At 39.6% G+C, this 15,805-nt stretch overlaps 1 protein-coding gene across 2 annotated transcripts in view; it reads right to left on the reverse strand.

Moving 5' to 3' along the window:
• frmd3 (FERM domain containing 3) overlaps positions 1 to 15,805 on the reverse strand; it is a 70,894-nt gene that overhangs the window by 1,735 nt on the left and 53,354 nt on the right. For both annotated transcript variants that reach the window (XM_084729556.1, XM_084729555.1), the window contains exons 13-14: positions 15,344 to 15,468; positions 800 to 1,037 (exon numbers count right to left, since the gene is read on the reverse strand). In XM_084729556.1, the coding sequence (XP_084585682.1) occupies positions 800 to 1,037; positions 15,344 to 15,468 (363 nt within the window). The remainder of the gene's footprint in view (positions 1 to 799; positions 1,038 to 15,343; positions 15,469 to 15,805) is intronic.

Here is a 15,805-nt window from a genome sequence, read left to right on the forward strand (position 1 = left end):
TAAATTCATTCTCTTTTTAGCTCTAATTTTGGTCTCCACCAGCTCCTGAAGGAAATATCTATTAAGCCGCTAAATGCTTGATTATGTTCACCAGCTGGTTGCTAACTCTGTCTGTCTTCTGTTCGGTGCTGAGCAGGTAGTGGACAGTGGGTTTTTCACTTTGAGTTTTTCACTGAAAACAGTCACCTGCTGCGACTGAAAATAATGCTATGAGAGCAGAGAAAGTTAACCACAACAGGAAAACCACAACACTCAGCTGAACGTTACAGTGGCCCTGAGGTGAACACTTTGCCACATAAGAAAACACCTACAAATAGACAAAACGCAAGAAAATTAAAATAATATGTCAGCTTGACAGCACATGCAAAGCATTTAGAAAAAATGTGAAAAAACACAATCAAAGAGAAAAACACTAAAAAGTGATGAACATGCCCAACACAGCTGGGACACACTCACTGTCTTGCCTAAAAAAACAAACACACTTTTTGGCTCGTTTTCTTACACCACTTGAAGGCAGCTGACTTCAGTAACTTAATGAGTCACAAACCATTGTGACAACAAGTGTGTCACGTCACCATCAACAGTTTCCTTTGTCATCTGTGCTACTTTGCAGCATTTCAGTATTTGTAGTGTGTTTCTGCATTTGGTCGTATTTTCTGTATTGTATCTGTTGTGTCTGTATTTTCTGTGGATGTGTTTTATGTTTTCTTAAGTTGAAGTCCTTTGAGCTCTCATGTCCACCGTAAAAAGTTATTCTAAAAAATATTGATTATTGTCGCTTTGAATAATTTATACAGACCTGTAAACAAGCTCAGAGATGGTGAGTGGGCCGCTGCCCTCGTCATCTTCCTCCACTTCATCTTCAGGTTTGGGGGTTTGAGGTCGGAGATTTGACGTTTCCATGGAAACACGGGGAGGCTGCAGGTCGCTGCCTAAAGCAGAGTTTGCTCCTTCAGTACCTTGTTGCTCTGTGTCTGTGGGTGTGGCTGAAGGTTTGAGAGGGGACAAAGGGACAGAGTCCTTCACCGCAACAACACCTGATGAGGGAACCAGAAAAGATAGAAAAGAAAGTTAGGAAATAGACCTACTATCATTAAGATTTCCTGACTTCTTATGAGAAAGCAAAACATGGTGAAGCAGCAGCATCATCACAAGTCAGACTGAAGACATTGCATATTACTGATGATATTTTTTCAACAATCTACTTTTTTCACACAGAATGAATATACTGTGTTATATACTGTAATATTTGTGGTAAGTTAGGGTTAGTAAAGTAAAGGCAATTTTTACTTCTACACTGTAAAAAAAAAAACTTCAAGGCAACTAACTTCAGTAAACTCTTTTGTTTTGAAACAAACTAAAACAAGTTTTGCTGACCTACAAACTTTTGGTGAGATAATTTACTTTTCTTCTTTAAAATGAACTTGAATCTTTGAGTTTTATATACCCAAAAAATCTGTATTTCCAGAAATTGTTGTCAGTGAGCCGTGAACTTGATTTGTCCATTTGTGTACTAAAAAATCAAATGGTTGCAAATCAAAAATATTAAATTATAAACCATAATTAACTTTCATTTTTGAAATACATTTTTTTGTTTCTAAATCTCAAAGAGTCAAGTTTTATCAACTATTGTTGATAGTTTGGTCCTTTGGCAGTTTACAGTATGCAAAAATGACCACGTGGTCCCGTTGCTTTTTAAACAGGATACTACACAGCTTGAGCTAAAGGACATAAATCTCATTGTGACTTTGTAATATTACTGCTATTTTCACAATATATGACACTTCCTAAATATCAAGCAAAATGTACTTTGTAAAGATACAATTAATGTCTTTTTTCCTGAGCTGCCACACCTTGGTCAGTATGAGACATTTCTAAATGTCTGCCGTGTTCTTCAGTGTGGGACAACAGTAAGGGTGGGTACTGGCACACAATAACATTAAGGCAATAACTTTAAGGCATTGACTAACTCAATATCAAGTTGTATTTAAACTTCTCCAGTCAAAGAAGTACCTGCATTCAATCATTTTCATACCCAGATCTACATAAAATGACTATTTGTATGGTTTTGCTCGCACCATCCCTCAATTTAATGCAACACGTAGTTGGTCCACTATCACAGCTAGCAGCTACATACAGTCAGTGACGGTGAGTGTGGTGTGTTTGACTGTGTTGGCAGTTCAGCCTGTTGAGATGCCAACAAAATGTTCAAAATAAGTAAAAAAACTAAAAAGGTATTGAGTGAAGTACTCCACCGAAATTGGTATCAATTTATGGGTAGTGGTTGTGGTACTGGTATAATAATCTTTAAACACCCAGCCCTACGCAACAGTGCCAGTTATTTTGTATGTATCTGGGCCAAAGAGCCTCTCAGCCGCAGTTTTCTAGGCTGCAGTTGAACATATTAGCCACACGATGGCGTTGCTGTATTTGTTAAGGATAGAACATCCAAAGATATCACCATTCATACTGACATGCAAAATGGAAAATGAATAATGCAATGCTGCTTAATAAATACCCAACATCACTTCAACCCTGAAAATGAGAGGGCAGTTAAACTCTTAGTTAATGGTTATATATGTTAAAGTGTGTCTCATCTGCCCAGTGTCCAAGTGTGTGTTGCAGCTTTAAGTCATTGCACTTGGCCTGAGGACGCTGGCAGGGGACACAAACTCTGTGAGTAATAGAGTCCAGGGTGTGATGAACGTCATTTGAGCTGTCATTGTGTTCTTACACACTGTTTCCATTTATAGCTCAACTAAAATAAAATAACACTGCTGCAGTTTAACAGTCATTCCTGCTGATGTGATGTAGCCTGACAACAGCAGAGTGTGTGCGTGGATGTGCTTCACTCTGAGGTGTTGACTTAGTGATGAGTTTCGCAGACATCACTGATGCCTCAGTGCACATGATGAATATCTGTGTGTGTGTGCATGTGTATATACTGTATGTGTGAATGGTCAAAAACAAGCCCAGCTGTCTTCCTGCTATGGATTAAGTAGGAGCTTCGGGGTAAATGTCAACACCTCTCCAATCCAGAATCTATCTCAAGATCTCACACATACACACATACACACACGCACACACACACACACGAATAGAAATGTTTGAAATATTCATTCATTATTCAGTAAAAAATATATGTTTCATTGCATAATACTAAATGAACAGAGCCATTTTTCTAACAAAATGGAAAACCACAATCACAGTTAATGACAATCATACAACAAATTTTACATTTCTGAGAGTGTGTAGCCCCTTAGTTCACTGCACATGGCTGAAAAAAAAGGTTGAAATATGGAAGAAATCATACTTATAGACAGCCCAGGTGTTTGTTTGGCACAAAGCTGAACCTCACAGTGCTCTTCTTGATCCGTTTATTAAAAGAGACAAAAAAAAAATCAGCCAAAGTGACTAATCAGTTACCATGTCAACTAATTCAAATATGAATTGAGAGAAATTAAAGAAGGACAGGGAGGCGGTGGAGGCAGTGGAAAAACCTGAGGAGTGAGTGGTGACAGCTACCATGGAAACAGAGTCAGCAAAAAGGCACAGAGTGGCTGAACTCAGACGGAAAGGGGCATTAAACTTCAAAAACAGGGAGCAGAAGAAAAATGAGAGGAGCAAAACAACACAGAAGTGAGGAGGCTGGACATAGAGTGATGAAAGTAAACATAAAAAATATACATGTGTGGTTAAAATATTGTATCAGGCAGTAAAATTCATCTTCTCACGGTGCACAGTCGTACAACAAATACAGGGTGGAGCTGCAATAGATTATAGATTTATTATACTGAAAATATAACCACCCATGCTTAATGTATTAACGTGGCTGTCTTATAATGAGGAAGAAGTGTGGACAATTATGCTCCAAGAAGCCAATCCTAGCTGACATTGGGCGAGAGGCGGTATACACTCTGGACAGGTCATTCACAGGGCTGACACATAATAGAGACAGACAAGTATTCACACTTACATTCACACCTACAGGCAAATTAGTGTCAGCAATTAACTGAATGTGCTTTCAGCAACCTGTCCAGCCTGTACCCCGCCTCTCACCCAACCTCAGCTGGGATCAGCTCCAGCCTCGAGGGTAAGTGGGTATAGCTAATGAATGGAAAATAGACAGAGAGCCAAAGTGAAACCAGAACCTCTATGATGTGCTGCAGAAATTATACGAACTAATTCAAAAATCCAATTGACATTCGTAACTATGCTAGTAACTACAAATCCAGCCTTTTCTCAACAATATGTTGATACAGTGTTCTTAAATAAATCTTTTCAATATTTGTGTTTGTTGCAGCCTTTAACAAACACTACACCAGAAATGGTTAAATGTCACAGCCTCATGGCTTAAGAAGTTAGAAAAAGTCCATAATCACAAGATCAAAGCTTGAATAGCTAACCCGAACCTTTATGAATTTAAAACCATGATGAGTAAGGTTTTCTTTCATTTATGCTGGTGCTACGAAGTGAAATGAACTGCCTCTTAAAATCAAGGAGGTGCAGAATCCACAAGAAGGTCAAACACAGGCTGTTAGGTAACATCTCCAAAAAAGGACATAGTCATTTCAATACATTATAATAATTTTTTTTTTAGCAGATTTAATTGTAAGTGAATTGTTGTATTTGGATGTTACATAATGTATTTGTGTGTCTCCTGTCACAAAAGTGTTATGACTGGCTCTAACGTGTTGAAGTGAGGACAGACTGATGGAATATCATGGACCATGAAGGAAATACGCCCTGGACATTATCAAGCAAAAAACTAAGAGAGCAATGGCATTAATGGTAAACTCAAGGCTTCAAAACCACAGTAGTCCACAAATCAACAAAATGTGACACCATGTTGGGTTTAACACTTCATTCAAACTGGAAAAGATGACTTCATAAGAAAGTTTTGTGGGAGTTTTTCTGTAGTTTCTTCCTGTGTTCATAAAGTAAACATGAAAGTTTTCAAGTTCTCATGGTAAGTACTTTAGTGGATGCTTTGTTTCAGATTATGTAAAATAAACGTTTAATTTTTGTCAGAGACACTAATGCAAGAAATGCTACAGAGGCTGACAACAATCTACACTACTCAGATGTAAAAGCAAATATTTTCAAGAAGTCCTTCCTTCCTTTCCACATTCATCTCATCAGGGACGTTTCTTAAAGGACAGGTCAGATGATTGTTGAGAAACTACATTCCTGTCTCTATATATAATATATTAAGAGTTTTCAAAGCCTCCTGTCAGATAAACTTAGGAAAAAAGTACCCCCCCCTGAGTTTACTTGCTTAGTTTTGCTTACTTGCTGGATACCTACAGGATCATGGCTGTTATTTGTTCACAGACACTCAACGACTGAGTCAAGATAGCCTATCATTGCTGTTCCACATAACTCCACACTACACCAAATACCAATTTTTGACTCTGGGGAAGTGGGGAAAAAAGTCAAATTCCCCAATGATGTATCTCTGAACTCTCTCTTCAACCAAATAGCACATTTAGGCTCTTCTATTTGATCTTGTTTTGATAACTTACATAATAACTAATATTTTTCCACTTCTATTCACAAAGTCTGCCCTAAAACTATTTGTAAACCCCCTGGGGAGGCCGACCTCCCACTTCTGTCTCGGATTAAACTCTTACATTTTTTCAAGAGACAATCACAGAAACTAGCGTGGATGTGATGTTATGACATGGATTTCTACAATCATAATGTAAAGGCCAAATATTTTAAAGAAGCCCCTCTTCCCTTGACACTTTCACTTCATCAAAGACACTCGATTGTTGAGAACCCCCTTTTTTTCTTTCCCTACCGTATTCATGTAAAACAACACATCATCAAGGTGCTGTCTTACACCTGGAGCTGGTCTCTAGGTGCTGCAGCAGCTGCACACTGCTTCAAACACTCTGAATGGGTTCAATGCAGTGACTGAATATCACTGCATGTTGTATGTTCTATGTATAATTCTATATATGACATTAAAGTTCACCTTTGCCTTTACATTTGTAAACTCAAGACTGTCTAAATTTGGTTATTTTGGCTGCTCATGCCTCTTTAATGTTTAATTGCATTATTTGACTACAGTATCACCATATTAGTATGAAAATGGTAAATTACTGTTTACTTATTGAAAGCTAGGTTTTATTTCTCATCATGACTAAATAAACATGACTTCACAAGTAGAAGTAAGACACCACCTACAGCACAGTTACTCTGCTGTTTTTCCCATTTATAACACTGTCTGCCTTCTGTCCTGTTAGCTGAGATTCAAGCCTCTTCTTAGATGAGGTGATTCACACTACAAGGTGCTAGATTCCTGCGTGGCCCCATTCACACACACACACACACACACACACACACACACACACACACACACACACACATACACACACAGAGCAGGGTTTTCCCCGGTTATGCAAGTGCTGACAGACCTATTTATCTTTGCCTTGCAACCTCACCATCAACACCTGAACACCTCAAAAGTATTTTTATCTGTGCAAATGTGTGTGTGCAAGAAAAGTAGACATCATTTACTTTATTGTATGTTTACTCAGTTCCTGTCAGTTTGATTGCTCTCTCAACTTGTGCAACTTAAGAAGTACAAAATAAGTGCTATAAAGTTAAATGTAGTATTATATTCGATGTGAAGAATGCCTGTTTTGTTTGGTATTAACAATGCAACAATGCTACAGTGTGATTCGGTGATAGTTAACAGTAACTGCAGACTTTCTCCTCTTATGTACACCTCTTACTAGAATGGAATAACCTCTTATACTCCAAGTATACTTCCAAGTAAAAGGACAGGATCAGGTGTAAAGAATCACATGCAAAACTGATGAAGATTCAGTGTCAGCTCAAGGACACTTCAGCAGGGTGGAAATGTGACAAGGGGTTACTACAAAATGAGGACAATAAGTGAAGAGCCACTCTGATGCTCCTGAGTTAATGACTACTTATTCCTAAAAACACATTTTAAACAGATTATTGGGAGTTAGGGCTGGGTGATATGGTTTACAAATAATATTTGCAGTGTCTTTAGACTATAATGTTATATACAATCACTCAATATATACTTTTTCTCTAAAATAACATACCATAGTCTAATGGTGAAGATCTTATTGAATATGATGCACTGCTGTAGGTTAAGCTAACCAGTAAATCAAATTATAGCTTATATTAAATAAAAACTACAATGCAACAGCTTAATAAATCATTATCAAAACTTCTGTCAAACCTTCTTAAATGTGAGCTTGTGAAATTACACAAAATGTTCAGTCAAGAAATAGTTTCCCTTACAGAACCTAAACAGAAATAAAACCATGAAAAAAACAACATTTAAACTAATTATTCAGTGTTAATGAATGTGCTAATGTAGCAGCCCTCCTCTGTGCTGCTCCATTCACAAATGTACCACACAAATATTGTGAATCTTTCAGCATTCAGCATGTTGTTTACTGCAAATTTATATGTACCCTCTCTCCCTACATATAAATATATGTATTTTACACATGCAGACAAGCATTGTCTTATACTGTAATGAATAGACTGGATTACATAGTTTAGTTACTTCAGCACACACTACACATGCTGCATACTACCCTCTCTCTCTTTCACTCTCTCCCTCTTTCGCACACACACACAAACACACACACACACACACACACACACAGTACAGAGGTCTCTTGAGCGTCTCAGGATGCTTGACAGATTACACTTACAGTTTGCACCACACGGTTGCTACAACAAACCTGGCAACCTGACTACTGGATTAAATAGCTCATACAGTACATTTACTGCACATTTCGCCTCTTTGATACTGATACCGAAACTGCATCATTTAAACTTTATGAACTTTAAAGGGATAGTTTGGATTAGTTAAAGTTTGGTTGTATGAGGCACTGATCAATAGTAAGTATATCACATACAGTAGATGCACAGCACAGTCAGCACAGCCCCAGTTAAGAGAAGCAGAGAGGAGTACCAGTATGGAAGCTAAGCAATGCACTGCTGTGGACAGGGTTAGCCACTTAAAAAATCCACACATAAAAAAAAATCAATACTCGTTTAAGCATATACTATATTTAGAATATTTTTACCTCTTTACCCTCTGCTTTTCTGATGAGTAACCGCCGTTTTATAAGCCAAATATCTCACTCCACAGGCAAAACAGTCATTTTTACCTTACAGAACATGGGTCAACAACTGCCTCAATATATTACTTTGTTACTTTGTTTATTTTGTTATTATTTACTTTGTCTGTATTAGTGTGACACCAAAGTCATAGAAAAACACAAACAAACTAAAATATTGAGGCGGTGATAAACCCGCAGCTCCCCTGTTCTGTGAGCTAAAGTGGGTGATTTTGCCAATAGAGTCTGGTTGGTTTGGAGAGAGTGATATTGAGCTTATATAATGGCAATTTCCCTTTAACAATGGATGTCCGACAGCAAGGTAAAGTGGTGTAAATATTCTAAATATAGTATACACTTTCCTTTTACATTTATTAAGAGGCTAAAATATGTTTTAGTGCTGACCCTGTTCACAGCAGAACATATTATTTTAATGTATTTCTGGCACACATTTCTGCCCTTGCCACCCACTCTTACTCTGCTCCAGCGTATTTTTCGGGAGTCCAGTATTGATTTCGCCAATGCGACCTCCATGTCCCACCAGCCGTATATAAACATCCCGGGCCGTGTGATTGGCTATACGTAGATGCAAGCTCCGCCGTGTTGTTATCTTCACCTGGCACCTCAAGGCCTCAGCAACTACGATCGATGATGCCTGCTCGTCTGCTGACACCCCCGGGTGGAACACTTCCAAAGGCCCAGCCTGTCCTTCCTCCATCCCTTCACCCTGCAGCCTCTCTGGGGTCATGTCCAGCCCGAGTCCCCTGGCCAGGCCCTGGCTCCCACAGCTCAGGTTGTCCCCTATGCTGGGTCGGTCGGCTTGCATGAGGCCACCTCCAACATCAGTGCTGTTTCTGTGCTCAAGAACCTCCATAGTTCAGTCAGATGATGAACCTCAAACCCAGCTGTCTGTGGTATGACCCCCACACCCCGACTGACCAGGCTGCCGGCTGAGCTCTAGGCTGGGATAGTTATGAACACACACACATGTGCGCAAACGCACGCTGAGAGAGCTGATGAGAGACGGACACCAGACATATTTTCTCTCTCCCTCTCTCTCCCCCCCTCTCTCTCCCCTCTGTGATGCACGGACATGGTGGGCCCTCCTGTGAATGTCAGCGATGTTAACAAAGAGTGGAGGGGCATTAGAGGAGGATCAAGCCCAAAGCTGCAGTTTCTATATATAACCAGGTGGACCTGGCTGCAGAGGGGCAGCTAATCTAACTCTGATTACAGAGGGGCAGGCCTGACCCAGGATGGGATGGGGATAGCTTTCTTTTCCTCTCTGCAAGTCTTTCTTTATCTCCGTCTTCATATCAGACACCTTTATTTCTGTTTCAAGGAACTCAAACACATCTCTCCAAGGTCATTTTTGATGGCAGAGGGACAAGTATGGATCAGTGCGATTTGAACTGTTCAGTAGTTTACTTGAGGAAATAAGAAGACTTGTTGCATCACTCTCAGGGTCTCATTTGTTGTGTTAAGTGATGGCAGGAGTGCGATTGAAGCCCTAAATATGAAGTCTAATCCCCTGGAAACATCCATGAGTGATAGCCAAAATATGACCAGAGTGTGTGTCTGTGTGTGTATGGATTTTGGTAGATAAGATGGGGACAGGCTGTACAAACAGAACAAGGTCAGCAGTGACCTTTAGGTCAGCTTCCTGTTTCCTTTCTAATGGCTGAGATTAGAGCTCTGAATATAGAGATGGTGATCCTAGAGCATCTCGAGGACACTTTATCCCAAAGTCCTTGCAGCAGCCTTCTTAAAACAGTCAGCATTGGACTGTTGAAAGGTGGTGGTACACTTGAAACACACTAGTTTGAACAACTTGATGTTTAATGGTGTTTTAGACACAAAAAGTGACAGAAGCATTTGTGTAAAATAAAAAAACAGAGCCAGAGGGAGGACTTCAAACCCTACTCAGAGTCTCACTTCCATGCAACTGGCCAATAACTGCTCCCTGCCTCCCAGAGGGGAGGGAGCCAATTTCTGTAACTTTCCAAAACAACAGTCTCAACAGTCTCTTATCAAACAAAGTGCAACACCATCAACAGCGTTGCAGAGATACTGCACAAAATCTGTGACGTTATCCCTGTTTGTATGATTCATGGCATCTGGCCACTGTTTATCAAAGCAGGGGTTTTTGCTCTGCTTTCGACTGTGGCCATTTGTAACTGCTATAAACACTTTGGCCTTTGGATGTGGCTGGAAGACACTTAATTTGGAGCTAAAGCTTGGCCTTAAAGGTGCAGTAAGCAATAGAGACAGGTGAGTTGAATTGGAAGTCACCAGCCCAAAGCATCAGTATTTGATGACCTGGGAATGAGACTCAGCAATCAACTATCTTACTGACATGTGATTGACCAAAGAAGAAAAAAAAAGAAAGAATTACATGATGCAGAAAGGGTAATATGAAAGGTTTTCCCAGTGATGCCAAAAATCATCTGCCTACCTCAGTTTTAACTTCACCCAACCCAATGGCCAATAAAACCAGTGCCAGCAGGAGGAGAGCAGAGGCACATCATATTTGTATGTATTTATGGGGCGTACATGTGACGTGTGCCAGATGTAAATGATGTAAATGCTGATCTGGAGTCAGTTTGGTAGGATTTAGGTAGAAATAAATTACTTCATTTTGAATATTGATGTGTATTTATAGATACTATCAATGTAACCTGCATGCATTCCCCGGGAAAAACGTGGGCCTGGCAACCCTGCTTACAACCCATTATAAGTCTGTGGTGGTGGTCTGCAGAGACCCTGTGTTCTGCCTATATTTCTCTTTCTTTTTTTTTTTTTGCTGTGCTTGGGATGCTTTACCTGCCCAAAATCATAGTATTTGATGTCCTGGGAATGAGAGTTAACAATAAACTATCTTTCTGGTGTGTTTATGAACAGCAAGGACAAATCCTACAGATTCTACCTTTAGTTTGGAGCCTTAACCTCACTGTACCTTAAGTCTTCTAAAATTGTTCTCTGTTCTAAATAACTTAAGATTCTGTTGATAAGTGTGTGAGACCGTGGATGAAGACCAAAGTCCGGTTAACTCATCTCCATGTCATTCAGGGTTGGACCTGGCCTCTGTTTGAGGCAAAATGTATGAAATTCTTCAGACTGACTGCAGACAAAGCCACAAACAGAACAGAAATGTAACATCCAAAACATTTCTATCAGTGGCTCATTATTATCCCTCCACTGTTGCATGGTTGAACAATTTTTAAAATTATAAACAACTGCAGTGTTTTCTATTTTATTGAGTAGCACACAGCAGAGTAGCAGGAACTGCAGCAGGAAACGAGGCATCTTCAAATTGAATCCGGTGTCATTACTCAGCCTGTGTCCTGTTATAAGGCCTGTGATTTGATGACTACCTCCTGCCCCTCCCAAACTAACCAAGAGAGACAGACGAGATGCTTACTGCTGCAGCTCTTTGACCCTGAGCCAAGAAGAATTGATTTTCCTCTAAATGGGATGGGGGGAGATGAGAGGAAGACAGAGAGAGAAGAAGACAGGAGAGGGGGAGAGGCCAGAAAAAGCGAGAGGAATGCCGTAAATTCTGTCAGAAGAGGCGTGAGAGAGAGAGAAGTCCATCAGCAGTTTGAAGAGAGTGATGGCACAACAGCATGATTGTTCTGTACATGTGTGAAGGCCCACGATATGAGTATGACTTGGGTCGATGTGTGAAGAGGGCAGGAGAACGGGGGAGAGGGGTGTACAAGATGGCAAGGACTTAGGTAACTGTAGAGGAAGGGCTCTGTCGTGTCAGTGAAAGACAAATGGTCCTGGTGTCCTGTAGAGTGTGAAGGGGATGAATGGGTGGAAGAATGAAAGAAAATACACAAGAATGCAGCAATAACTCAATGGTATGGAGAGGCTCTTTGTAAAGTGAGGGTGTCACTCTCCATGTCTCAAATTCAGATGATAGAAACTGGATTGAGCTGATAAAAAGATTTCTACGCTCATATACAGTACCATGCATTCAGTGCTATAAGCTGCACAAGCAACAGTGATTTTTTTTTTTTTTTTTACTTTTTAGGCTTTTTTAGCCCCAAGTTTTGTTTCTCAGGCTACAGGCTGCTCTAACCTTGCGTTTGGTGGCAGCTACACATACAGTTAATGTTCTAAGTAAATAAATGTATACCAATGCTCTGTGACGCCCCCCCCCCCCCTCTGCCTGCAATATGCAAAGTAGGAAGTAACATCAGAAAATGGTCTGTGCCTGAGTAACTTTGATCTTACGAAAAAAAAAAAAAAATCCCCTAAGCCCCCGAAAAGACTGTGAAATAATCTGTATCTGCATCTGTGTCAACCAGTTGAGTAGTTTATTGGCAAAAACTAACTAACAAAATAAATAAAAACTGACACTCCTGCTTTTGCAAATTTGCAAATGAAGTCTGACCTGTGAAAAATTCTTTTGGTTCTGTATTTTTGCATATTCCCCCATAGCTATATAGCTTCGATAATATCATGGAGACAAGACAAAACTGTGAGAAGGGCAGAATTCAGAGAAAAAGTCGCTATTACAAATCCCTCTGCTACACCAGCACCATGGATTTATAAATGCACAGCAGTTAGTCTACTGATATGTCAGAGTTATGGTCAGGGCCATAGATTACGAGGGTTTCTGTAGGATTCTTTTAGATTACTGCACAAGCCACAGTCAGATAATGGAGTAATGAGTCAGTCAGATTAGCCATACATACATAGCAACATATTAGACTGAACAACTCTGAAGTCTCTTGCCTACTAGGGGATAGAGAGGGTCTTTGGCAGGTTAACAAGTGGACGCATTTTGATCATTTTGCTAACAAGAGGGATGGCATGTGTACCTTTAGTATATTAAATGGTTTCACAATTAATATAATTCTCTCTTCTTCTTTCCAAGGCTCCACCTACCAGTTTGGATCAAAGTTTTATGTTTTGTTTTCACACATTGCACATAAGACTCTGCATTCATGTCTGATCTTCCTGACTAGCATCTTATTTTAGCTTAAACTTAAAGTAAATAATATTTTTTTAAACTTTACTCATTTTTGTCACTTACTCTGGGCCAGTTTGTGGAGCTCTTTTTAGTAAAGACACAAATACAACATTATCTGTCTTTCACTATCAGTCTTATATCAGCTAAACAAACTTTGTATTTAAAAGAAATGTAGCATTTCTAATTATTTCACTGGATTAACATTATTATTGAAAGAATGATATCAATATCATCACAATATGTTATTTCTTAGACTAATATATTGTTGAAGGGTCTAACTCCTTTCTCTTGTCTTTCCTTCCACTTCTCTCCAATGTCTTTATTTGCCTTTACATTTCTTATGTATGACCTTCTATTTGTCTTCCATTCAGCCTGACTTCCTCCTGTTATGCTTTGCCGCACAGTCCTCCCTGCTGCACATCCTTACATCCAACATCCCCCCTAACCTTTGCTCATTCTTTGAGTCCATTTTCTCCTCCCTCATATTCTCGCCATCTCCTCAAACTCCTCTCTCTCCATTGTGTAACCTCAACCCTGTGCTTTTCCCTAACAACAAGATTTATGCTTCAATCAGATAATAGGTCGCAGTGGAAAGTCTCAGGAATAACAATGGAGAGAAAAAGAGACAGAGAATAATGATAACATGCAAAAAATGTCATGAGAGATACACTGAAACCCACAGTGTGGTCTCCTGGGGAAAGTCTTAAAATACCAACCACTCTGTGCTGCTTCACCAGGTTTTCTCCTGGGCAGTGTTACTCTGCTCGGCCATATCACCTCATAAGGGGAACAAAAACAGACCCACTCTTCTGCCCTCTCATGGGGAGAGAGGTGATCCAAGTTCAGCTGATGTCACCAGGCCAGCTGATGAATAGCTTGACTGAAATATGAAACATCCTCATTATACATTTCACCAGTGTGGCTACAAAACTCCAAAAAAGAACAAGAGATGGAAAGTAACTAAATTACTTTGTTACTGTACATGATCAACTTTTCAGGTATCTGTACTTTATTTTTTTACTGACAACTTTTTACTTTTACTCCCTGCATTTTAACACAAATATCAGTACTTACTATTCCTTACATTCTCAAAACAGGCTTGTCAATGTAGTTTTGATGCATTTGAGAGGAATTATTATTTAGTTTTATTTTGCATCATTGCACACCACCTTCCCAAAAATCAATTTCAACCTAAATGTAAGAAACAAGGTGTATCCATCACGCACAAACAGATGTAACAAGACAAAAATGACATCAAAGATGTAACAAGTGACAGGGAGACTCAACTTTGGTGAAAAGCTGAGGTTCAGTTAACTTTGCATAATAATATATAGAAATGGCTGGTAGAGGGCGACTGTTCACTTTTATACTTTGAGTACATTTCAGAGCCTGTATTTCTGCACTTTAAGTTGTGTGAAGTTGTGTATTTAGCTGTTGCAACTTCCAAAAATGTGATAAAGTTAAAATATTCTATTCCTTCTTTTGCTGAGGACTCCCTACTACCCACTCAAGGACCCCTGTTGGTCCCAGTATCCAGAGTTTGAAAACCACTGGTTGACGCTCAGACCACTGTTGACTGAGTGTTTAATTTGTTTCATTTTTACTCTGCCGAAATGCAGGGTACATTGGATTAAGTATGCAAATGTGTTTTACAAATAATTAAAGTGAAGATAAAAATTACAAATTAAGCTGAGCATGGATTGGTTCAACTTTTACTTTTATGATGCGACCAAAGAACATTCACACACACCCATATACTGGAAAATGAACAAATAAAAGCCTGCATGTGCACACAGACACAAACAAGGACTTAAACAGAATCAGAGCCCTGAGAGATGAATAAATAACTTCTTAATTGAGTTTTCCTCAACGATAACACAGACTCTGTTTCTGTGAGGTCACAAAGTATATCTTCCTCTTAAAGCACACGCACACACACACACACACACACACACACACACACACACACACACACACACACGCACACACACACGCACACAGGCATGGTGGTAAACTCAGAGAGGATCATGGGAAGGGTATTTTTAGCATGCAGCGATTGGTGTCTCCAGGGAGACAAGACTGATGGAGGGATGGGAGCATCAGCTGCTCAATTAACGCTTTCCGTCTGAGGGCTGTGCATGAACATGTGCTTCTTCCTACACAAGGGAGACCCCATGTGACTTTCCAGAGGTCTGTGGCATGAGGGCATGGGTGTGTGTGTGTTTAAAGTACATCTTACCGTTGTCTGTGGCCGTCTCTTCGTACTCATTGGTGGAGGGCAGTGCAGGTACCAGCGGTTCCATGTTCATGATGAGGTTTTTGTGGCTCAGAGAGTTGAAACTTCGACTCTGACCAAACTGGGCTCTGAAAACAAAAACCATTGTGTTAGTATGTTAGTGTCTAACATTCAGGTGTGTGTTGTCTTGTGTATTGATCTATTTTCACAATCTTTGAATGCAAACCAAACCTGTGATCACATGTAACCTGACCTGTTGCACAATATATTTTATCTTTATTTTAAATTTGTGTATTTGCATTTGTACATTGTTACTTCTAACATCTCAGTTTTTGTTACCTGCCCAGGGACAAAGAAAGAAAATTTGTATTCTTACTTTTCCATGTAATGACCCTCAGTAATGTGGTATTATTACTGTAAATAAGCAAGAACTTAATCTTTAAGAACCGTTCTCTAACTATGTGA

This window comes from Lutjanus erythropterus, chromosome 10 (assembly GCF_056507025.1).
Source record: "Lutjanus erythropterus isolate fLutEry1 chromosome 10, fLutEry1.hap2, whole genome shotgun sequence".
NCBI lineage: Eukaryota > Metazoa > Chordata > Actinopteri > Lutjaniformes > Lutjanidae > Lutjanus > Lutjanus erythropterus.